The 25,897-nt window shown below is 47.0% G+C and overlaps 1 protein-coding gene across 2 annotated transcripts; it reads left to right on the top strand.

Moving 5' to 3' along the window:
• Positions 1-59: 59 nt before the first annotated feature.
• PRDM13 (PR/SET domain 13) lies at positions 60-25,752 on the top strand. Of its 2 annotated transcripts, none has more exons than XM_089530682.1 (4): positions 60-289; positions 4,743-4,874; positions 5,426-5,546; positions 23,473-25,752. In XM_089530682.1, exons 1-4 carry the CDS (start codon positions 146-148, stop codon positions 25,347-25,349), a joined length of 2,274 nt encoding a protein of 757 aa, XP_089386808.1. In that variant the 5' UTR covers positions 60-145; the 3' UTR covers positions 25,350-25,752. The 2 variants fall into 2 exon arrangements, with proteins under 2 accessions (XP_089386808.1, XP_089386809.1); XM_089530683.1 differs by lacking the exon at positions 60-289 and adding an exon at positions 720-790.
• The last annotated feature ends 145 nt before the right edge of the window (positions 25,753-25,897 follow it).

Genomic DNA, 25,897 nt, shown 5'->3' with positions numbered 1-25,897 from the left:
CTGCTCCTGCTGCTGTTTCCCCACTTGTGCGTGGCTCCCCTCCATCTCTCTCTGTCTCTGTGGCTGTGGCTGTCTGTCCGTGGGCCCCTGTGCCCCCCAGACCGGCGGAGGGGACTGTCCCCGGTGGGTCTCGTCGGAGGGGGCGATGTCGGGGCTGCGTGGCCCCGGGGCACCCGGCGTGGCGGCGGAGAGCAGCATCCCGGCCGGCCTGCGCCTGGGTCCCGTCTCCGGCGCCTTCAAACTGGGCAAGTACCTGTCCGATCGGAGGGAGCCGGGACCCAAGAAAAAGGTATTGCTCTCCCGCACCTGGCCCCGAAGGCAGAGATGGAGAGGGGAGGGGAAGAGAAGGGGAGGAAGGTCTGGGGAGGGGGAGCCTAAAACCAGGGGACCCAGGGAGGGAGGACAGAGAGGTGGAGGGCCGGATCCACGCGAGGAAATGAAATGCCTGGCCACCAAGTTCCTTCTTGCCCCTAGCCAGAGAACAAAGGGTGGTTTTTTGGGGTGGAAGGGGTCACCCCAAATGCCTTTGCCTCCCTGATCCCTCTTGAGAACCAGCGTGGCTTATCGTTTGAGTGTAGGACTAGGACTCTGGAGACCAGGGTTCAAATCCCAGCTCAGCCAAAGAAACCCATTGGGTGGCCTTGGGCAAAGTCACACTGTCTCAACCTTTCCTCAGAGAGTTACAAGAGCGGCCCTGCTCTGAAGAAGAAAACCCCAGAATAAGGTCGCCATAAATCGGGAAGGACCTGAAGCAAGAACCGCAAGCTGCCTTCCCCTTTTCATGAGACATGTAATGGCAAGGGTGGGGTGGGGTTTTTTTTTTTTTGGGGGGGAGATCCTATGTATTTCGTCGGGGTGGGGATTGGGAGGAGTGTGAGCAAGCGGGTCAGCATTCCCACCAGTTACTTACTGGTTTTGGGTCGCTGGAAGGCTGCCGGAGGAAGAATAAGACACGTTTCCAAACGGAGAGAGATCTTGTAGCACCTTTGAGACTGTCTGAAAGAAATAAATTGGCAGCCTGAGCTTTTCGTAGACTTTTGTAAACGCTACAAGATCTCTCTGCTTACTGATTCCACAGACTAACACGGCTATATCTTTTAATTCTACCAACAAGTTTCCAACCGAATGGTTTCCTCCTGCTGCTCCTGTCTCCAACTGAATGGAGAGTGAGGATCGGGAAGAAAGCAGTTAACCAGTTCCTCCTGTCACTGGCTTTTTTGGCCTTTGGGGTGCGGGTTTTTTGTTGGCTTGCATGGTTTTTGGAAGGAAAAAGATCAGGCCACAAGAATTGGGTCAAACTCACTGGTTCCAGTCCCAATGTGAAGAGACCCCTTGAATCAATGGAGAGTTGGTAAGTCAACACTTATGTAAGCCCCACTGATTCAATGGATCTACTTTAGGAGGGGGTTGACCATCTGTTGTAGCCTTTTCTCTCTTACATGGCAAGGAAAAAGAAAAACAAAACCACAGCAGGAAAGCCTAGCACGAAACCTAAACGGCCTGAAGGAGAGGTTTCCCGAAAATAGTTTGCAAAAATCTCAGGTCCCTTTTCAGTCCGGATGGTTTTCGGGTGGCTAAGCTTTCTTAGGCGAGAAGCCATTTTCTCAAATACCTGAAGGTGACAGATACAGACATACACCCGCTACAGGGTGACAGGGTTTTTTCCTCTCAACTTCTATATGTTTTAAATGAATTTATACCGTTTTTAGATTATTCTAATTCTTTTATTTCTAAACTTTTAAACGAGTTTTTTTCTTAATTGTAAACTTCTAAAAGAATTTATCTGTCAGCTGCCTTGGGCCCATTTCTGGGAGAAAGGAGGCATGAAAATACCAACAAAATTAAAATAAAATAAATATTCAGGGTGGGTAAGAAGCCAGTCTGGAGAAGCAGGTAGCCAAGGGCGAGTTTTTCACGTGCCTTTGAGGAGCCCAAAGATTGGACCCGACTAACTCAAAAGAGCCAACATGGCGTAGTGGTTTGAGTGTTGGACTACTAGGACTCTGGATTCAAATCCCTGCTCGGCCATGTAAACCCACTGGGCGACCTTGGACAAGTCACACTCTCTCAGCCTCAGAGGATGGCAATGACAAACCCCCTCTGAAGAAACTTGCCAAGAAAAACCCAGGATCGGTTCATTTTAGGGTCGCCATAAGTCGGGAACGCCTTGAAGGCACATAACAGCAAAAACTCGACAACTCAAAAGTATGGACTCCGTAGAAGATCCAGTGGGCAAAGCCGCCTCAGAAACCTCAGAAACCTCAACCTTTAAGAATTATCTTCTTCCCCCACTTCAAAATTATCTTAAAAAACCAAAACTGATACGGATTCCAGTCCAGGCTTAAATATTGGCCAAACGAATTTAGAGCCAGAAAACCAAGTAGCCCGTTCCTCGACGGCTATTTCTTATGGTCTACCAAAAAAGTGAGGAAATTGGTTTTTTGGTTTTTCACCCTGGTGGATGGGGGTGAAGGAAGCTGGGGAGAGATGGATTTGGCCATCTTTCAGCACATCTCTTCTAACGAGCTTAGCAGAAGGCGACCTCCACTCCTCCCCCCCCCCCCCCGAAAAAATCGCAGAGGTTTGTCATAAGCTCCGCTGGGGTTCTGAATGCCCTGTAATCGCTTCTAAACGCTTTGAATTTATTTCTCATCTGGCCCCGTTAGGCTGCCTTTGTTGCAGAGTCTTTTTATTGCCAGATCATTGAACGGGGGAGCCCCTCGCTTGTTCTCTGGCTCTCCTTCTTTTCACTATCACCAAGCAGATCCTAGGGGCAGAGGGACCCACCAAAACCAGCTCCTCTGCCCCCTTTCTTCCTCTCCCCACTTTCTTCGGAGGGATTGTTTTATTCGTTAATTAACTGTCCCTCAAGACCCCGGAGATGCCAAGTGGGGGAGGAACTAGAAGGGAGAATTTTTAAATTATAGTAGTAGTAATAATAATAATTGTATAATGAAGTCGGGCTATTTGGGTTCTAAACCAACCGCAGCCACAACTCTGGTTAAGGGCAATAATATTTGACTCACTGGTTCAACTGACTGTCCTTTCGAACCTAATAATAATAATAATCATAATAATAATAATATATGATGAAGTCGGACTATTTAGATTCAGAACCAACCGCATCCACAACTCTGGTTAAGGGCAACGATATTTGACTCACTGGTACAATTGACTGTCCTTTCGAACCTAATAATAATAATAATCATAATAATAATAATATATGATGAAGTCGGACTATTTAGATTCAGAACCAACCGCATCCACAACTCTGGTTAAGGGCAACGATATTTGACTCACTGGTACAATTGACTGTCCTTTCGATCCTCGGACTATTTGGATTCTAAACCGACAAGATCCACAAGTCTGGCTAAAGGCAACAATATTTGACTGACTGGTTCAATTGACTGTCCTTTCGATTCTAATAATAATAGTAATAATAATAATAATAATAAATAAATAATGAAGTCGGGCTATTTGGATTCTAAACCAACTGGATCCACAATAAGGGAAACAATAGTTGACTTACTGGTTCAGTTGACTGTCCTTTCGATCCTGAAATCAGGAAGTATGGAAGGATCTTTAGAAGAAAGGAACTCCTCTGAAACGAAGGAGGTTCCTTCCAGCCCTTACAGAGCCAGGCATCTCGACTGAAAACTCCGTACTTCGGCCGAACTGGATTTAGGAGAGTCCAGCGGTCCAAATTCTTCAAGTAAAAAAGCGCAATGGGGAGTTTGGAAGAGCTTTCCATTGAAATAAATGAATGTCGCACGATCAGACTTCAAGCTCATGCGCATCTGTTTGCAAGACGCTTTGGAAAGCAATAAGGATTTGCAAAGCAATAGGGAGTAGCAAATAGAAACCATGAATGTGGATTGTGCTTTTTACTCCTTGCTGTTGTGTGCCTCCAAATTATTTTATACGTATGGTGACCCTAAGGTGAACCTATCACAGAATTTTTCTTGGCAAGTTTCTTCAGAGGGCCATTGCCGTCCTCCGAGGCTGAGAGACTGTGACTTGCCCCAACGTCACCCAATGGGTTTCATGGCCGAACTGGAAACCGGACTCTGCTTCCAAGAGTCTTAGTCCAACACTCAAACAACCCTGACTCTCGTTTACCCCTTAGCAAATCCTTATTGCTTTCCAGTTCTAGTGAGGCGGGGGGGGGGGGGGATACCCTCAAACAAATGCTCATGGGATTGAAGCCTTAAGAGTGAGAGGCTTCCCTGGGAGTAAACCACATAATACACCCCTCCGGGGGATTTACTCCCGAGTAGATGTGTCCAGGGTCTCTTGCTTTGTGGCTGTCAGCTCCCAAGATCTTTGTTAAAAAAAAGAAACTAATGGGACCGTCAGAGGAAGGAACAGGGTGACTAGATGTCCAAATAACCGCAAAGGAAGACAAGGCACGGCAAAATCCCACAAAATGGAGGATATGATCAAATAAAAGCTCAAAATGCTTACAAAAATGTAAATTCATGCTTCTTAATGGAGGACATTTGGGAATTCCTCCTAGACAGAAAGGACATGTCCTGGAAAAGGAGGACCTCTGGTCACCCTGAGAAGGAAGGAAGGAAGGAAGGAAGGAAGGAAGGAAGGAAGGAAAGAGCCTGTGCTTTGATAGGATTTTAGAGAATCCCAAGAGCAGCGGAATGATCCGCTCAGCCCTCAGGAATCTTGGCCTAACTGAACCCTCAAGGCTGAGCTGTTCCCACGTGGAAGTGACTCCCGTGTTCCTCCAGGTGCGGATGGTGAGAGGGGAGCTGGTGGACGAAGCCGGAGACGCGGCGGTGGAGTGGATCGGGCTCATCCGGGCCGCCAGACACGCGCAAGAACAGACCTTGGAGGCCATTGCGGATCTACCGGGCGGACAGGTACCTACCTTCTTCTCGGTGAGCGCTAGCTAGGGCTTTGCTCAGAGGTGGGATTGAGAGACAGCGTTTCCTAGTGCTGTGAGCAGATGACTCGGAAGACTAGGGTTCGAATCCTAGCTCGAACATGAAACCCACTGGGTGACCTTGGCCCAGTCACATACTCTCAGCCTCAGAGGAAGGCAAAGCCAAACCCTCTCTGAAGAAGAAAACCCCATAAATCGGGGAGGAGAGCCAGTGTGTGGCTTGGTGGTTTGAGTGTTGGACTATGACTCTGGAGACCAGGGTTCAAATCCTAACTCTGACATGAAACCCACTGGATGACCTTGGTCATGTCGTGCACTCTCAGACTCAGGGCAAAGCAGTGGCAACTGAACAAACTTTGCCAAGAAAACCCCATGATAGGGTCGTCGCAAGTCGGGAAACGAGGGCCCAGACCACCACCAGCAAGAGGAATTGGGGGACTGGCACCAAGGGAGTGGGGCTGTTCCGTCCTGGGACTTTGCTTTGTCCTTTGGGCTTTGCCGACCGGACCTCTCCTTTTCCTCCCACAGATTTTCTACCGGGCGCTGCGAGATGTCCAGCCGGGGGAGGAACTCACGGTGTGGTACTCCAACTCTTTGGCGCAGTGGTTTGACATGCCGACCACGGCCACCCCGACCCACGACGAGAAAGGTAGGCACCTCTTCCAGCACCACCTTGGCCAGCAACTGGCAGCCGAAGGAGGAGGCAGAGAGCGCGGATGCGAGGGGTTTTTGTATTGTTTAGAAGTCCCACATTTTTCCTCTTGGAGTATTTGGCATCATTGCTTGGAGCCTTATGTTCTTTGGAGAAGGGGGCTGCCTTTCTCCCAGGATGCTCTGATTGCATCTATGGTCTTTGGTCAGTGTGACTCCTCTCTCTGGGAGTTAAGAAAAGTTTATTACTCTTTGTGCTCTTCCCTTTCTCTCTCTGCCTTCCGCCAGCAAGGATGCAGAAACCAAGCTGTGCTTCTAAGCTGCTGTTCCTCTTACTTACTACACTCATGAAAGTCAGCTCTAGGGACTCTTCTACCAAGTATAGTTTTTTCTCTACTGATTAGGGGTTTTTGTTGTTGTTGTTGATAGAATCTAGACGTCACAATAAAGTAAGTTTCTTTTACTGATTTATACTGACCTGTTTATTTACCAGAAACTCAGATCTATAGACCTTTACTATATGGCTATGGAGTAAGCTTGCTGTTATTGCTTCTATGCTCAGTTTACTATTTTTGACCTCACCAATTTTCTAACGTTCCCCATCTTCAGATTGGTAGCTGGTGGTTTCCACCTCAGGGAGGTTAGGACAGTGAACCCACTCTGGATTTTAGTAGGAATTTTAAGGGAACCATCAAAGGTCAGGGTGACCAGACATCTTTCTTTTCCAGGACGCCTCTTCCATTCCAATCTTCTCTCCAGGAGGAATTTCAAAATGAGTCTAGAGTCCGGATCCTATTATATCAGTCCCAAATAGAGCAGAGGCGTTGAATGTATGGGGTCTACCTATTCCTTGGCTCAACATCTGGTTCAACGGCAGGATGACCAGATGTCCTGCTTTTCCAGGACCTGTCCTACACTTCAATGTTCTGTACTGGAGAAAGTTCAAAATGTTCTCCGTTTGGAGCATGACTAAGAAGCATTAATTTACATTTATGTGAGTGCTTTTAGCTTTGATTTTGGTAATGTCCTCCATTTTCTTGGAATGTCCGTCATTTTGCGGGGCCATGTCCTCCTCTGAGGTTATGAGGACATCTGGTCGCCCTGTTTAAGATGGTCTTGGGGATACGGTTCAGCACCTCGGACAGCTCTTTTATACTTCGGTTTTCATCTCGTAGGGGACTGGCTGCCAACCTTTAATGCCCGGGTCATAATCCAGAGTCATAATCCAACACTCAGCTACACCACACGGTTACTTCCACATTTTGGATTTAAAGGAAGACCCATAATCCACAGTAGGATCACAGACCGCTAGATTAAGTCTAGGGATGGAAAAACTTGGAAGTAACCGCGTGGTGTAATGGTTTGAACACTTTTTTGTGGGTTTTTCTGGCTATGTGGCCATGTTCTAGCAGAGTTTCTTTCTGACGTTTCGCCAGCATCTGTGGCATTTTGCCATATGACTCTGGAGTCTAGGTTCAAATCCCCGCACAGCCTTGGAAACCCAATGTGTGACCTTGGGCAAGTCACACTCTCTCAGCCTCAGAGGAAGACAACTCTGAACAAATACGGTCAAGGAAACCCCATGAGTCGCCCTAAGTCGGAAACGACTTGAAGGCACACAACGAGAACGCTTCAAAACAAATCCCGTTGAACTAAGGGAGCAATAAATGTGAAATGTTAGAGAGTGGGGTGGCATCTCTTGCGACACACAGGGGCTTGCCTGAGGACAAGTAAATCTGGGCAGCTAAAGCATAGCCAGCTTGCCTGCGAAGAAAGGACCACTGCCAAAAAGGGGGCTTTTTTATCCCCGTGTGAGGCTGTTCATTTTTGGTCGAAATGCAGGAAGATCCCCCTCAAGTTGAGTGGCGATACTTGGTGACGCTTATTGCATCCACGCTACAGAAATAACTCGGTTTGACGCCGCTTTAACTGCCCTGGCTCAGTGCTATGGAACTCTGGGAGATGTAATTTGTTGTGGCGCCAGAGCGGATTATTTCTGCAGTGTGGGTGCAGCCATGCCAGAGGAGAAGAGGGGAAGAATGGGGCTGGATCCATCTGAACAAGACTTTGGATAGGGGCGGCAGCAAAACTGACAGTTTTTGGCAGCCTTAGACAAGCTGACCAGATGTCCTCATAACCCCACAGGAGGACAAAGCACCGTCAAATGGAGGACATGCCATAAAAAACGGAGGACACGACTCAAACCAAGCTCAAAACACTCACATAAATATAAACTCACGCTTCTTTTTAGTCATGCCCCAAATGGAGGGAATATTAGAATTCCTCCTGGACAGAAGGTTGAGATGTAGGGCATGTCCTACTGTAATAACGGGAGCAAGTCTATGCCCCTTTTAGCACACGGTCTCCTTGAATCTCCACAGATTGGTAGTTACAGTTCTCGTTACTTTTACTACAAGGAAGAATTTCGGTCCCGTTATAGAGTTGGCATTTCCTTACCAGTTCACTGCTTCCCTCTGGATTGGCAATTGCTGTCACGCACCTCCCTACAAGATTATTGTTATTAATCTATTTTTCTTTTTATCTTTCTATTTCCTTACACAATTTATACATCTCTCCCTTGCTCCTCCTAACACCAGAATACAACTGTTCTTTGAAACCTTTCTCTATAATCTTCGAAGGAGGAAAATATGTGTGGACGCAGCATGGGTTTAAAATAGAGGAGTAGCGTTGTTCTGAAATCTTGGACATTCCTGTGGAGGCAAAATAGATGACTCTCGCGTTATTCCCTATTCCTCGCCCTCGTTGTTGTGGTTCAAGAGTTTATATTTCGAAATTATTATTATTTTTGCTCTTTTCACATTGGAAAAGGAGAAATGGTTCCAACCCAGTAGCAATGGTTGAATCTGTTTTCTCATTTCACTTCGGTGTGGAACAGCTGCGACTTCCTTCACACCCGAGTTTTTTCGTATTCTGTCTGAAAGAAAAAGAGAGAGAGAGATTGGTAGACAGATATAACATAAAATTAGATATAGATATGTGAAATTTCCCTTTCCTTTCAGACTTGCTCTTGGACCTGGCTGAAATTATTTATCTATTTTATTTTATTTTTTATTTAATTTCATTTTTATGCCGCCTTTCTCCCAGAAAGGACCCGACTTTAGATCAGTGGACTTAAACAGTGAATTTTAAATTCACAGAGCTAGACAGATTTAATGTTTTGAGAGTCCACAAGCCCCTTTGAATTACATGATAACAGGATGGGATGAATTTATTTTATTTTATTTTTATGCCGCCTCTCTCCCAAAAAGGGGCCCAAGGCGGCTCACAAGATAAAAACACTTTAAAAACTTTATTTAAAAAAACCCAATTAAAATAACCTAGTTAAAACAGTATAAAATGAAGAGGCTGCCTTGACAGAAAAGCTATGTTCAGAAAGAGTTTTTGGCAGGAAAATTGGACTGTGAAACTCTTGGGTGAAGTTGTATCTACGCCGGCTTTGGTCTCACTGAACAGAATGGACTTTATTTCCATGTTAAAAATGCTCAGGGTTGTGATGTAAAAGTACCGAAGCCACGGGTGCTAAATCGTCAAGGCCATCCAAATATTTTGAGTTGGGACTAGGGCCAATTGTTGTCAAGACACTGAATCAACAGTATTGATTCAATAGGTCTGCTATAGCCAGGACTAACAACAGAATGAAGGGCATTTTAAATAATAATAATAATAATAATAATAATAATAATAATAATAATTGAAGGCCTCCTCATCCAGGGGAAAGGGAGAATTCGTGGAGAAATATCTGGAAAACGTATTTGACTGTTACTAGAGAAAGGGAGAGGAAAACCCGAAGGCTAAAAGGTCCTCCTTAAAAAACCTCCTGAAATCTAGGATCTGTTTCATCCTAAGTAACTCCTGGTGTAGCGGATTCAGTGTTGGATTGGGACCTTGGGAGACTAAGGCTCGAGTCTCAGCTCGGCCATGAAAACCCACTGGGCGACCTTGGGCGAGTCACACTCTCTCAGCCTCCTCAAGGGAAGGCAATGGCAAACCTGTCATGAATAAATCTTGCCAAGAAAAGCCTGTGATGAGGTCGCCTTAGGGTCGCCATAGGTCGGAGAGGACTTGAAGGCACAGGGCAATGGTCTCTTCTACCCTGCGCCATTTACTGCAGCACTTTGAAAGTACTGTACTTCAGTTGCCAAGGCTCCAGCCTACAAAATCCTGAAATCTTAATTTTTGTGAGATATTTAGAATTCTCAGCTGGCGAGGTCTTCTAGTGCCTCACCAAACTACAAATCCCAGCATTAGGAATATTAGAAAAGAGGCATCAAAGTAGTGCCATTCTTGTGCAATGTGGAGGACACTCTCTGCCAGTGACTTGAGTGGCAGGAAGCTGATTTCAAGTGTCCCCTCAAGGTGTGTGTTGTGTGTTTTCAAGTCTTTCCCGACTTATGGCGACCCCAAGGCGAACCTATCATGGGGATTTTTTGGCCAGATTGGTTCAGAGGAGGTTGGCCATTGCCTTCCCCCGAGGAGGCTGAGAGAGTGTGACTTGCCCAAGGTCACCCAGTGGGTTTACATGGCCGAGCTGGGAACTGAACCCTGGTCTCCAGAGTCCTAGTAGTCCCACACTCAACATTCAGACCACTACGCTACACACTGGCTCTCCTCTCTGGAGGATATGTTGCAAAATATAGGACTGTTTATTTGGGAGGCGGGAGGAGGTGGACTTGGATGCAAATAGGTAGGACGATTCAGTAAAATTAATAACAGTGTGGAGAAAGTGGGGGAGAGCATGTATTCTTTGCACTGAGTGTCATTAAACTGTATAATGTACTTCAAGGTGTGGTGGCCACCAGCTTCCCCAATTTTCAAAGTGACTAGACTAAGAGATGGAGGATAAAGCTGCAAATGGCTATTAGTCACGATTTGACTAGTGCCAACTGAAGATTCAGAGACTGAATACCATTCAATATAGCAAGGGAAGATTTTATTGTTGTTATGTGCCTTCAGATGGACTCCAATTTATGGAGACTTTCTCATAGGAGACCTTCTATGGGAGTGATTGGATTATTTGAAATATTAGAAAAATAGCTTTTGTTGATGCTGGTTTGGGACAAGCGTGGCAATAGGTAGGGCCCGTCTGCATTGAAGAAAATAATGCAGTTGGACACCGCTTTAACTATCCTAAGGAATCCGCAAGGTCTTTAGTTTTCTCTGCCGTATAGTGTTGGGGCCTCACAAAACTACAAACCCCAGGTTTCTGTAGGATGGAGCCGTGGCAGTGAAAGCTGTGTCAACTGCCTTGATTCTGTTGTGTAGCTGCAGCCGCAGTCCTAATCTGTGTTGAGCAAAGTGTGCTACTTTCCAGATGTTCCTGGGCTACAACTCCCAGTATCCCTCTCCATTGGCTGACGAGGGCTGATGGGAATTGCAGTCCAGCAACATCTGGAGGACCTCCAAAGTCTCCATCCAGTCCAGTTGATGCTCCCAAGTGCAACAAACCAATCAAGTCAATAGGATTTGTACGAGGGCCAACACATTTATTTGTTTAGTGCTTATTTGCATCTACCGTGTCGAAATAATGCAGTTTGACACCACTTTTAAGCGCCGTTGTTCCATCCAATTCCCTAGAACTGAGCCAGGGCAGTTAAAGCGGTCTCAAACTGGATGATTTCTGAAGTGTGTTTTGGACCATTAAAGGGAGTTAAGAAAGCATTCCAATAAATGACCGATAATGTCCCTCTCTCCCCAATATATTACTATACAGTCCCTCCCACAAGACCTTCTCCTCTCTCACACACTCAACCGAGGCTGGAAAAAGGCCCTGCATAGCTGCCAGGCAATCTTCTTTCGTGGCACAAAAGGGGTTTGCCTCGCTCCATTTAGCGGCAGATTGAGTAAACGAGGCTCTTAGCAGCAGAGACCTCGACAGGGAACCCAGCGGAGGGCAGAGGGCAGCAGTCAGGAGGCCGAGGGGCTTCGGGTTTCTTTGCTGAACACCCTAAAAGGCAACAGACCCCCCTCTCATCTTGGAAGCTAAGCAGGGTCAGGCCTGGTCAGTACTTGGATGGGAAACCGCCAAGGAATACCAGGTGCCCCAGGCTGTATTTTCAGCCTTGAGGAGAGGAAGGGAATAAATAGAGTAATAATAATAGTAATAATAATAACAACGGTGATCCCCATTGTCAATAGGATAACACTTAAGAACAATAATAGGACAATTAAGTCAATAGGATGATGATGATGATAATAATACATTTATTATTATTAGCATTATTATTATTATTAATTTCAGAGAAAGGAACTGGCAAAACCACCTCTGAGTATTCCTTCCCTAAGAAAAAGCTATGAAATGAATTGGGTCGCCATGAATTGACAGGTGACTCGAAAACATAAACACACACTGTTTGCAAACAACTCTTGAGTTGGGAAAGGGAGTAGTAGTTTGAGTGTTGGAGTACTAGGACGCTGGAGACCACGGTGATATTCCCAGCCTGGCCATGTAAACCCACTGGGTGAACTTGGGCAAGTCACACTCTCTCAGCCTCAGGGGAAGGCAATGGCAAACCTCCTCTGAACAAATTGTGCCAAGAAAACCATGTAGTAGGGTCGCCATAAGTTGAAAACGACTTGTTTGGTTTGTAACATTCTGCCTGATGAAGAAGCCCATGGAGCTTCGGAAGCTTGCCACAAGTATATTGTGCATTTCGCTTGGCCAATAAAAGGTATCACTGATGGATTTTTTGTTTGCATTTACTAAGAAACTTGTATTGATTGAATTCTAATCCGTTACTCCCCTGTTCCATTTGGGAAGTAACGGATTAGAATTAGGGAACAGTTAAAACGAAAAGAAAAGAAAATTCAAGTTTTCAAAGGGAAAGAAATTGGGAAAAGGATTTCGGAAACTGGTCTTGTTCTGCCAAGAGATAGTGCGTGGATTAGTGTTACATGTGCCCTACGTGAGGACCTTGGCATGCTTTAATAGGGGGAGTAAATGGGTCTCTGAAGGTGCTTGCAAAAGCTTTAAAATCCGATCTGAACAATTGCCGGAGGATGAGACTCCCGAGAAACACACTCCGTCTTTTCTTTCCCCTTTTCACACTTGGACCCATTGCTTCCCTCCTATTGAGTATTACAGCATAGTCTCTCTCTAAAGGCCACCGACTTCAAGGCAACCCCATAAGCCAATAAGTACCATGCGTGACAGGAGTGAAACCTCTCTCTCTCTGTGTGACAGTATAGGGAAACCATTTGGGGTTTAACTAAGAGGGAAATGCAGCCTTTAAAAAAAAAACAACTATCCATATATTTTCGATTTCAGGACCAAGATAGGGATGAAGGGAATTGTAGTCCAACAATGCTCAGGAAAGTCATGAATGAATGAAAGTTATGAATAAAACCCAGGAGGGAGGGTTGCAAAGAAGATGTGAGGCCGATTTGTTTTTAAAATTATTGATTGATGAAGGTATCCATTTCATTGTTTCTTGGACTCAGGTGTCTTTCTAGTCGAAGGAGAAAAAACATGCTGGCTGTTACTCTTGATCAGAGTAGACCTATTCAGTTAATGGGATTTACCTACGTGTTGACTCACCATTCAAGGACTGATTAAACAGGTCTATTCTGGTTGGGACTAACCAAAAGGGTTCCACAGATGGAGTCCCTGCTATGATATTTTCCCCAAATCTTTCTCAGCCTCTGCACCTGAGGATTCATTAAGCCTTTGCCAGCTGGGTGCATCCACACTGCACAGCCATTGCAGTCTGATCCCGCTTTAACTTCCATGGCTCAATCCAATGGAGTTCTAGAATCCGTAGTCTGATGGTCTGTCATGCCATTCTATGTGTTAGAGAGCTGTAGTTCACTCCCCTGCTAAGGCTTTCTAGCAGAGCATTCTGTCAGAGCATTCCGTTTCAGACAGCTTTAACCGCCCTGGCTCAGTCCTAGGGAATCCTGGGAACTGGAGTTTATTGTGGCACCAGAACTCTCTGACAGAGAAGGCTAAATGTCTTACAAAACTACAGTTCCCAGAATTCCCTAGCACTGAGCCAGGGCAGTGAAACCGGTGTCAAACTGGATTATTCCTACAGTGCAGATTAGATTTGAGTTTCCATGGATTACAGGAAGTGGATTGTGATCCAAAACAGGGATTATAATTCAGAGCAGTTCCTGGTAAAATTAATCGTCAATCCTCAAGATCCCACACGCCTCTTCTCCACTTTCTTTTAAGTTGCTGAACAATAGTCGATACAATTCAATCATTCTTTCCCTATGAAAGAAGCAAAAGTCAGAGTTGAAGAATATTCTTTATAGGATCACGGAATCCTCCCAAAGTGACCAGCTTCCGAGTTCGTCAATTTAAGAGGGCTGCATCCACACTGCAGAAACAATCCGGTTTGACACCACTTTAACTGTCATGGCTCCATGCTATGGAATTCTGGGAATTGCACCAGAGCTTTGCAATATCTTCTGTCCTCTCTCCCAGGAAGGCACATCCCAGGAAGGATCTTGCAGCGAGGGGTTTCCATGGTAATTCCTCCAGTTGAACCTACTCTTGGGTCCTCCCTTAAATAGACTCTCTGGCATCAATAGGACTTAAGGGGAACTCCAGACAACAAGACCCATTCCTTTCAATCAGTGTACTCGACATAGGACCAACAATGTCGATTTAGGCCTTTAAAACCCGACTTCTGGTTTAAGGAATCCCACCCTGGCATCTTGGATGCATCTGCACTGTAGAAACTATGCTATTTGAAACCCTCTTTTCGGCCAGGGCTCCATCCTAGGGAATCCTGGTATTTGTAGTTTGGTGAGGCACCAGTACCTTTTAGCAGAGAAAGGCTAAGGACCTTATAAAACTCCAGATCCCAGGATCCCATAGGGTGGAGTTGCTGAAATTGTTCCACAACTTTTTCTTCATAATGGTCCTTTCTTGGCATGCATACTATCCTTTTCCACACTACGAAGCTTTCAGCAGTAACTTCCAGCACTGAAAGTGGAAGTAGTATAGAAAGGTTTGACACCCCTTTATCGGCCAGGGCTATGGAATCCTGGGATTTGTAGTTTGCTGAGGCACCCGCACTCTTTGGCAGAGAAAGGCTAAATACCTTGTAAAACTACCAATCCTGGGGTGGAGCTACGGCACTTAAAAGTGGTGTCAGACTGTAATATTTCTAGATCCACCCTCGTTGGGTCATTTACCCATCTTGTATTCGGGAAATCCGTCTCTTGCGCCGCTTTCTTGGAAGGATCTTTCCGGGGAACTCTCGCTGGTTTAATTTCTCTCCTGCCCGAAATGCAGAATTTAATACACTGTAGTGGTTTAATACACTGTAGTGTAGTGTAGTGTAGCGTTGGAGTTAAACTCTGGCGACCAGGGTTTAAAGTCCAGCTCGGGCATGTAAATCCACACCAAGCAAGGCCTTGGGCAAGTCACACTCTCTCCGCCTCAGACAATGACAACTCCGCTCTGAAGAAGCTTGCGAAGAAGACCCTATGATCGGGTCGCTTTAGGGTCACCATAAGCCAGAAATGATTTGAAGGCACACAGCAACAACCACCACTACAACAACATCGTTGTATCAAGAAGGCACAGTTGCCTCCATCTTGCAGCGAGAGGCTTTGAAGATAGTTCCTCGAGTTGAACCCAGTGCTGTAACCCTTGGCTTCCTTCTACCTGCGACAAGCGAGAACTAAAACCGAGGAGTAAGACAAGCAGGTAGGAATGGAGAGGAGTCAGGCAAGGCAGAAAGTGGAGTAAAGGGGGAGGAAGGCTGGAGCGGGAGGGCCTTTGGGTTTGTTCCGCCTTAGGGGATGCTAACCCTTGGAAGGAGGGAGGCACAAAGGGCCTTGTCTGGTGAATGAGCCCCTTCCATACGGCCCATAGATCGGGGAATTGTCTCGCTTGGTAATGAGGCGCTGATGAGCATCGCATTGGCCTTTGTGGAGGGGAGGCAGGGCCCGACATACGCCGCCTCTTCGGCAAAGGCCAACAGATGGGCCCCCGGACTCCGGTGTCAAGGCGGCAGATGCTCCCCTCCATCCCCTCCCCTCCCAAGGCAAGGGGGCCAGGCGTCCTCCTTTTCTAGGACAGGCCCTACATTTCAGCCTTCGATCCAGGGGGAATTCCAAAACCACCTCCGCTGGGAGCAGGACTATGAAGTATGAGTTTATATTTCTAGGAGTGTTTTGAACTTTTTTTTTGAGGGGAGGGGGGTCATTTCCTCCTTTTCCCTGGCATGTCCTACATTTGTCCTCCTTTGAGATTATGACTCCTGGTCACCCTGCTCCAAAGGCGACCCGGCAGCCACTTGTGGCCCTTCACAGACAAAGAAAAGGCTTCCAAAGCAGTATTGTTATTTGCCATGGAAGCCATGGCACTTGCCATGGACTTTGACTTAGCAATAGCAAGACTTTGACTTAGGGCGACCTTATGAATGAAAGACTTTTAGGAGTCCGATCAACTATTGCCCTACTCAGGTTTGGCAAATTCAGGACAGCCCTGGCTTCTTTGACGACTCTGTCCACTTGTAGTGAGGTTTCCCTCTTTGTCTACTGCCTTCCGTTGTTGTTGTGTGCTTTCAACTCGTTTCTGACCTATGGCGACCCTAAAGGGGAACCTATCATGGGGTTTTCTTGGCAAGATTTGTTCAGAGGAGGTTTGCCATTGCCTTCCCCAGAGGCTGAGAGAGTGTGACCTGCCCAAGGTCTCCCAGTGGTTTCCATGGCGAGCCAGGATTCGAACCCTGGTCTCCAGAGCCGTTCTCCAGCACTTAAACCACTCCCACTTTGCCAAACATTACTGTCTTTTTGATCTATTCAAAGTGTGACAGCCTCAGTTTAACCATCTTGACTTTTAGAGACGGATCAGGCCTGATTTCCTCTGAGACCTCTTCATTTCTCCTTTTAACAACCCATAGTATCTGCAGGACTCTCTTCCAGCCCCACATCTGAAGCCAGTTGATTCTCTTCCAGTCCAGCTTTCTTCACAGTCCAGCATACATACAATGGCATGGATGATCTCAGTTTTGGTATCTAATGATATCTTGACACTGGAGGGTCTTGATTAGTCTAGTTTAGGGCACAGCTTGGAGTACCTTTTTGTTGAACTAAACTCCAAGTGGGGAATCCTAGAAGTGGTCATCCAAGAAAAGTAATTTGACCCAAACTATTGGGAATCATATAAAGCTACCCTTTATGAATCTGTAACCACGCCTGTTTCATTTCTGCGTTCAGGAAAACATTGTTGGAATTTAGTAAAATGGGTAGTTTATATATTAAGCACAGCAGCAGCCAGTGTGATCCAATATCTGAGCTTCTGGTAAATAAACAGGATACATTGGTAAGGTTAGGCAAAAATCAGACTTACATTATTGTTATAGAGAATTCATCTGGGTTTTAGAAAAGTATGAAATCATTAGGGAAAAAAACCCTGGACTTCACTAGAAGAGTCCCTACATCTGGCTCTTATGCATGCAAGTAGGAAGAAAAACATCCTTTGTGGGAGAGCCTCGTGGCCTTTTCCATGTTGGCTGAGAACAGAAAAGTCAGAGTACAAAGAGTCATAAAACTCTTAACCTTTAGTAGAGATGGGGATAGGAAGTGACCTCTTTACAGCCACACTGACCAAATGACCATCGAGGTAAACAATACGGACAATAAGGAAGTCACCCCCTTACTCCCAATTCCATAGTTACAAGCATTGATGCAATATCTTCAACATGCATGTTAGCTTGGGCAAACAGGGACTCATTTAAGGAAGGGGGGGAGATCAATATGTGAGATTTCACCCTTAATCCTGGCTCCAATAAAGGCTGCACAACAAGGCACACTAAGCCTATGTACAAGAAAGTAAATTGGGATGAATTTAGTGGGACTGGCTTCTGAATAAATACAGGGAGAGAACCTACATAATCTCAGCATAAATATGTGTTAATGAAGTTATGCTATACTAGCACAACACAGTTCCTGTTCTGAATGCTCTTAGTGCAATTTATGAGAAAATGGTGAATGTGGGCCATGCACAATGCATAAAGGCAGTGTATAATGTGCATTGTGCACTGACCCACTACTCTATGAGCATTATTGTGCATCAGCAATGGTTTGGCATGCAGAACTCTGCTTCCACCACCATCAGCTGGATACATCCATGCCACATTATCCAAAAATGTCACTTTGCGTGCGTATTGCAATTTATGCTTGCATGAGTCACCAACTGGATTCTAGCTACAGCGTAATGCACTCTTAACTGTGGTTTAAATATTCTCCCAGCTAGAGAGAGATCCTACTGATGCCTTTACATCAATTGCTGGATGGCTAAATCAACGTTCATCAAAATCCCTTGTGCCAAAATTATCACTTAAAGCTTACTGGTAGCGTGATCCAGAGTACTGTTGACTAATTTATTAATTTTTTTTATTCCTTGCCGTATATTAAGAGATCTCAGGGCAGCATTAAAACACTTTAAACAGGTTAAAAAGAGTAAGGCTGTTTAAGCAAGCTAAAAACACATTGAAGAATTTAGTGGATTAAAAACAGATTAAAAAAAAAATCAAAAGTTTTAAAAATTGAAAATAAAAGTCTTTGGGGTGCATTAATGAGGCCCAAAGTCATTGGTGAACAGCAGAGTTTTAACTTGGCACTTACACGACAAGATTATTGGTGCCAGTCAGGCTTTCAGGAGGAGAGCATTCCACATTTGGGGAGCCATGGCTGAGAAGGCCTTCTCCCATGTCTTCATACATTTTATTGACCTTACTGGTGGGCCCCAGAAGAGTCCTTAATCCTCACCAGCCACATATGGAACAAGTACTTCCTCAAGTATTGTGGCCTCAAGCTATTTAAGGCTTCAAATGTAATCACAAAGCACCTTGAACTGTATTGGCAGCCAGTGCAATTCTTCTAAAACTGGCACTGCATGCTCTCTACTTGACATGCCACTCAGCAGCTGAGCTGCTGCATTTTGCACTAGCTTCAGCTTCTGAGACTTATTCAAGGGCAGCCCACTGTAGAGTACATTTCAGTAGTCTAGTAGAGAAGTTACCAATGCTAAGTTATCTCTGTCCAGGAAAGGATGAAGATTTATGAGCCGACCTGTAAATCAGTGGGACTTACCTAAGTGTTCACTCACCATTCAACAAAAGATTCTGTGGGCCTGCTCTGGCTAGGTCTAAGAATAGGATCCAAACCTATGAGCACTAATCTAAGTAATATAATACGTAGAGAGAACTTGTAGCACCTTTGAGACTAACTGAAAGAAAGAAATTGGCAGCATGAGCTTCATAGACTTCAGTCTACTTCCTCGGATGCATCTGAGGAAGCAGACTGAAGTCTACTGCAGCTCATGCTGCCAATTCTTTCCTCCAGTGAGTCTCAAAGGTGCTACAAGATCTCTCTACATACTATTTCTACAGACTAACATGGCTATATCTTTGAATTCTAATATATTATAGGTATTTTATATCAGCAGCATGTAGTGATTTGAGTGTTGGACTCAATGATGGACCATGGAAACTAACTGGATGATCTAGAAGGATCAAGTCACACTCTCTCAGCCTCAGACAAAGGCAGTAGCAGCCACCCTTCACAAATCTTCCAATAAAATAAAATAAATCTCCCACGGTAGGAAAACCTTAGGGTTGCCATAAATTGGAAACGACTTGAAGGCACACAACAACTGTATAAATGTGCCCACACTCTTGCAACAATGTCCAACGCTATACCTAGGGACTTTTCTAGGGATGGAATCTGATTCAGGAAATGTAAGCCAAGAGGGCAGGCCTATAAGTGTGCGTGCGTGCGTGTGCACACACACACACACACACACACACACACACACACACACTGTGTAGGGAAGAATAAGGAGCAGAGGGAAAGGGAGAGGAATGAAGTGGAAGAAATGAAATGCAAAAAAGAGAGAGCAGTCAGTAAGAATGACTTAAAAGCCTCCCCTCTCAATTACCTGACCATTAACAAATCAGGGCTGATGACAACCCAGATTTCGAGAGTATTGTGCCATTAACGTTAATTGCCTTGAACTCATCACCTTAAGGTGACTTAACAGAGAAAGAAATCAGCGGTGAGTGGGTGGATCCACATTAGGGTAAATCATTTTGGGTTTCCTTCAACAGCCAGTGGCTCCCAACTTTGGGTCCTCTACATCTCTTAGACTTCAGCTCCCATAATTCTGACTATTGGCCAAGTTGGCTGGGGCTTCTGGGATCTGAAGTCCAAAACAAATGCAGGACCAAAGGTTGAGAACCACTGCCTTAGGCTGCATCTGCACTGCAGAAATCAGCCAGTTTGGCACCCCTTTAACTGCCATGGATCCATGCTATGGAATTCTGGGAACTGTAGTTGGTTGTGGCATTGGTGGTCTTGCTATTGCGATTTGTTTGTTGTTGTGTGACTTCAAGTTATCATGGCAAACTTATGGCAAACCTATCATGAGGTTTCCTTGGCAAGATTTCTTCAGAGGAGGTTTGCCATTGCCTTCCCCTGAGGCTGAGAGAGTGTGACTTGCCCAGTGCCACCCAGTGGGTTTTATGGCTGAGCGGGGAACTGAACCCTGGTCTCCTGAGTTGCTTGTGGTCCAATACTCAAACCACAATGTTAAAATATACTAGCTTTCATGCTATCTTCAAGCACACAATCTTCTTGATGTTTGCACCTTTGTGTTTATGCTCCCTCTGCAAGGAATGGAGAAGCAATGCTCCTCCAGATATGGTTGGACTGCAGCTCCCATTTTCTTTGTGCACTGGACATGGTGGCTGGGACTGATGGGAACTGGAGTCCAGCAACAGAGAGAAGGCACCATATTAATCATTCCTTTAGTCTGTAACCACAGTAGCAGCTTCCTAGGATGTCATATAGGGCTATTTCTTTCCTTCTTTGCCCACACCAGGCATTGAACTTGGCATCCTGCCCCCAAAGCATGTGGTCTACCATTCAGCTAGATATTTTTTCCCTGGCAATTTGTTTAATCTTCTTTTCAAGTTGGTATTCATCACTACATCTTGTGGGAGCACAATCCACAGTTTAATTACTGTATATACTCATGTATAAGTCTAGAAATTTAGGTTAACCCCCCCCCCCCAAAACAAAAACAAAACCCTGAGTCGACTTATCCAGGGGTCAATGTAAGTACTGTATCTTAATTCTTATTTAACAGGAGAATCATCCCCTGGTGAAAGGCAAGAGTATAATTTGTCCTGGAAGTACCAACCCAAACATTGTGGCTGGAATTTTGTAGGTTCTTTGACATTGTTTTGGTTTGCTTTATCCTTTTGATCCTTTGATATATGCCCCTACGTTTTGCAATTGACTTATCCACGGGTCATATCAAAATCCATAATTTTTGCCCCCAAACCTGCCTTTGACTTATACATGAGGTCGACTTATAGCCGAGTATATACGGTATGCACTGTGTGAAGATGTGTTTCCTTTAAATCTGTACTGAAACTCCCCTCATTTCAGCTTTGATGGAGGAGGCTGGCTTTCAGGAATAATATCACATCTTCCTCTGCTTACCTTTGTCTTTGAGCTAAATTGCCCCAAACCTTGTCACTTCTCTTCACAGGAGAGTTGCTCCAGACTCTTGGCCATTTCGGTTGCCTTTTTGAGATGCAGAGACTAGGAATGGCACACAATATTCTAGCTGTGTCACAACATAGATGTTTTTATTACAATGAGAAGATGATATTGGCAATATTGGGTTTGATTCCTTCTGTGTTCTAGGCCCAGTGTGGAATTTGTCTCCATTTTAACAAGGTGTGGATATTGGATAAGTTCCCCAAAGTCCTCCATCATAACCCTAAAAAGACCTATTTCTTAAATCTGTTTCCACCTGTTCAGATCCTGTCAGGGGCCTGGGACTCTGGGATTCCTTTTGTCCACATGTGCATCTCTTTTCACTTGCTTCCACTGACTCACACTTTGCCATTTTAATGCTCATCCCTCCCAATCTGAAGAAACCCTTCTAGAACTTTTTACAGCCCCTTTTGTTCACTTCCCTAAATAATTTGGGATCTTTCACACATTGGCTCACCCTCACTCCTCACTTCCAGATCGTTTATATTGTGCCCTGAAGCAATTTTAACACCACTTTAACTGCCATGGCTCCATGCTAATTCTGGGATTTGTAGTTCTGTGAGGCATCAGCACTTTTCAGCAGAGAAAGGCTAAAGACTGTAAAACTACAAAATCCAAGAATCCATAAGGTGGAGGCACAGCACTTAAAGTGGTACAGAACTGCATTATTTCTACAGCGCAAATGCACCCTGGGTCCAAAACACATTGCAGAAATAATCCAATTTGAGAGTGCTTTAACTGCCCTGTCTCAGTGCTAGGGAATCCTGGGGATTTGTAGTTTATTGTGGCACCAGAGCTCTCTGACAGAGGAGGCTAAATGTCTCCCAAAACTACAGTTCCCAGAATTTCCTAGCACTGAGCCAGGCCTTGATCTTGTTGGAGGGGCAGGGCAGAAATACATTTATTATTATTATTATTATTATTATTATTATTATTAGTTAATGTGGTCTCAAACTGGATTATTTCTGCAGTGTGTTGTGGGCCCTAGGTGTCCTTTTGCTAGGGCCAACAACAAGATTCAGACCTATATAGGAGAAGGCTAAATATCTCACAAAACGGCAAACCCCAGAATCCCACATCATGGAGCCATGGTAGTTAAAGTGATGCCAAACTGCGTTATTGCTGCAGTGCAGATTAGCCCAGAGAACAAGACTTTCAGTCTCAGCATTGATCCTTTCACACTTCTCCAGTGCACCTCTCCCTGAAATGCACACCTCCCTTCCTAGCTTCTGCTGTCTTTTCTTTTAAACTCTTAAGAGATCCATAATGTGGCTCCTGAATGTCACTGCAAAAAACCCAACCTTCCTGTTCCAAGGCTGGCAATGTTTCAGGACAGATTACCATCTCCTGAGAGGGATGGCAGTCACCTTGCGGGCTTGGTTGGCTGCAATGCACTGGGAGAGGCCCCCAACAGATATGCTCTGGAATTGTGACATCCAGAGTCTGGGTTAATCTGTGCATCTGTCTGCAGAGGAAGAAGCAGGGACCGAGAGATGGGTGAATGCATCTTCTCTAGGCCTCTTCTAAAGGGGGGGGGGGCATAGGAAAGCATTAAGACAGCTTCATTTATACCAAACCCAATTCACTCCGGTGGCTTTCCTCAGCTCATGCTATTTTTTGCCTGAAGTGAGAACTCTCTGCATTGGCAGCTGACAGCACAGAGCTGGGGAGTGGGCATTAGCTCGCACTGCTTCACTTAAATAAAACACAAGCACTGCAGAAATAATCCAGGTTGACACCACTTTAAGGGCCCTGCCGCCATGTGTTGGAATTATGGTTTTGGTTGTTTGTGGTTAAATCAGTTTAGCAACAACAACAACAAGCATGTACTCCACAGGTATTTGGTAAAACAACTAGATTTGAGCTTCTGGTAAATAAACAGGATACATTGGTAGGTACAAAGAGACTTACTTTATTGTTAAGTCTGCATTCTACGAAATAACTAATCGGTAAACTATAGAGTTCCCAGAGCTGACTCATGTGTGTCATCTTGAAAAAACATCTTTAGTAGCATAACCTGGTTTCTGCATCCCTGCTTGGTGAGAGCATAGAGAGGAAGAGGGCAGAGAACAAAAGGGCAATAAGCTTTATTGACCCCCTAGAAAAGGAAGGGGTATGGGAAGTGACCTCTTCACAAGGATACTGACCAAATGACCAGAGAGATATACATCAATCTTCCTGCTACAAGACCTCTCTCCCCTTCTCAAGGAAACAAACTATCATCTATCTATCTATCTATCTATCTATCTATCTATCTATCTATCTAATCTATCATCATCTATCGGGGAGGGGGAAATCTTCCCATAGATTTTGGAACAAGTGTGTTAACAGGGCTCTGCCCGGTGTCTCTCTGTCTCTCTGTCTCTTGTGTCCAGGAGAGGAGCGCTACATCTGCTGGTACTGCTGGAGAACCTTCAGGTACCCCAACAGCCTCAAGGCCCACGTCCACTTCCACTGCGTCCTCCCCCACGGAAGGCCTTTCCTCAGCCCCCCGGAGCCTTCCAGGCCTTCGGAGCTCTTCAGCCTCGCCGCCTTGAAGCCCGGAGCAACGGGGCCGGCGCCCTTGAGGTCCAGCTGTCCAAGCGGAGGCTCCCGGCCGGAGGGGGCCCTCATCAAGCGGGAGTCTTCCTCCTCCTCCTCCTCCTCGGGCTCCCCGCCTCTGGCCAAAGGAGGAGGACGGAGCAAGGCGGCCAAGGAGGAGCAGGAGAGGGCCTTGGACATGAGCCTGGGCTCCGGACGGGGGCCCGGGCAGCTGTGGGGCCTCCTGGGCAACGGCTTGTCTTTCTACCCGGGCGGGGTCCGCTCGGCCTTCAAGCCCACCGGCTTGGCCAAAGCCCCCCACACCGCGGAGCCGCCGCCGCCGCCTTTCCGGGAGGAAGGCAAAGGAGGAGCCGTCGGGGGCTTCAGCAAACTCTTGGGGAGCCTCAAGCCCGGCCGGTCTGGAGGGGAAGGCCTGGTTGGGCTGGGGGGAGGACCCCACAGCCCCCATCACCCCCATCACCCCCACCCTCCTCCTCCTCCTCCCCCTCCTCCCCACTCGCAGAACCCCCACCCCAAATGCCACCTCGGGGCCCCGGCTGCTGTAGCGGCTGCTGCGGCTGCTGCTGCGGCGGGGCTGGCTTACTCGGGGGGCGTCCGGGGCTTCCCGCTCCTCTCCCACTTCGAGGAGACCTCGGCCTTCAAGCACGTCGAGCGGGGGCTCCACTCCAGGCTCTCCCCTCCCGCCGGGCGCTACCCTCCCCTCCCCGTCGGGGCTAGTGGGGCCGGACTCCACTTGGAGCGCTTCGCCGCTGCCTTGCCGCCCTTCGAAGGCAGCGGCCTGAAGCCCTACTCTTCCTCCTCCTCCTCGTCCTCCTCGTCCTCCGCCTCCTCGTCCGCCCCGTCGGGGGAGTGCCACTTTCCTCCCTTCATGCCTTTCACCGTCTACAACGGGGAGCTCCTCTACGGACCCCCCTACTACCCGCTCAAGCTCCACTTCGGGAATCTTCTCAAGTATCCGGACTCGGTTTCTTATTTCAACGGGGCGGCGGCTGCGGCTGCGGCAGCTGCGGCGGCTGCGGCGGCGGGGCTGAACCCGTCGGAGCTGGGCTCTTTAGCCAGCATCGACCGGGAGATCGCCATGCACACCCAGCAGCTGTCGGAGATCGCGGCGGCCGAGAAGAGCCGGGCCCGCTTGGAAGGGTTAGGAGCCTCGGGCCCTCTGCCGTCGGGGCCCCTGCCGTCGGTGTCGGGCCCCGGCAAGGCCAAGACGGGCCACTTGTGCCTCTACTGCGGGAAGCTCTACTCGCGGAAGTATGGGCTGAAGATCCACATGCGGACCCACACTGGGTACAAGCCCCTCAAGTGCAAGGTCTGCCTCCGTCCCTTCGGGGACCCCAGCAACCTCAACAAGCACATCCGCCTCCACGCCGAAGGCAACACGCCCTACCGCTGCGAGTTCTGCGGGAAGGTCCTGGTCCGACGGAGGGACCTCGAGAGGCACGTCAAGTCCCGGCACCCCGGGCAGAGCTTGCCCAAAGGGGGCGGCGGCGGCGGCGGCGGGGCGGAGGACAGGGCGGGCAGTGCAGAGCCCCCGGGGGCAGGAGCAGGGGCAGCGGGGGGCTACGGCCGCCAAGCCCCCTCGGAGCCCAAGACCGACAACGAGAGCGACGTCGATGTCTGCTTCACCGACGACCAAAGCGACCAAGACACCGGCGGCGGCAATAGCAGCAGCAGCGGAGGAGGGACCTCTCGGCCCAAAGAGCAGCAATGAGAGCAAACCCTTCCCAGATACCCACCCTCCGCAATCCTGGTATAGCCACTGCAACGTCCATCATCCTCATCAGGCTGGGTAGCTGGGCCCAAAGGACGAGGAGGCGACCGTCGGGACCCTTTTGGCTTCAAAGTCGCACTCGTTGGCCAAGGTTTCCAAAACAACGCCATGAATAAAATGGTGCAGAGGAGGACAAGGTGGGGGGGGGGGGGCAAAATGGAGGACCCGAGCCAAACAAAAGCTCCAAACGGTGACATAAACATAAACCCATGCTTCTCTAGTCCTGCTCCGAATGGGAGGACGTTGTGGAATTCCTCCTGGACAGAAAATGGAAATGGAGGACAGATGCTTGGAAAGGAGGACCCCTGTATTGAAATCATCTCTATTTATAAGGATCTGTTCCCCCCCCCCCCCCCCGTCTCCCTCCATGGCTGCAGATCGGTCTACACACTTATTTGGATCTGCAAAGGGATCTTATAGCACCTATAGTGACTGAAAGATTGGTGGCATGGACTCTGCTAGACTTCAGCCTACTTTCTTCCAAAGGC

The sequence above is a fragment of the Sceloporus occidentalis genome, unplaced genomic scaffold (genome assembly GCF_023333645.1).
Source record: "Sceloporus occidentalis isolate IW3139 unplaced genomic scaffold, rSceOcc1.0.p SCAF_6, whole genome shotgun sequence".
NCBI classification, from domain to species: domain Eukaryota; kingdom Metazoa; phylum Chordata; class Lepidosauria; order Squamata; family Phrynosomatidae; genus Sceloporus; species Sceloporus occidentalis.
This window is presented reverse-complemented; position numbering and strand designations above follow the sequence as displayed.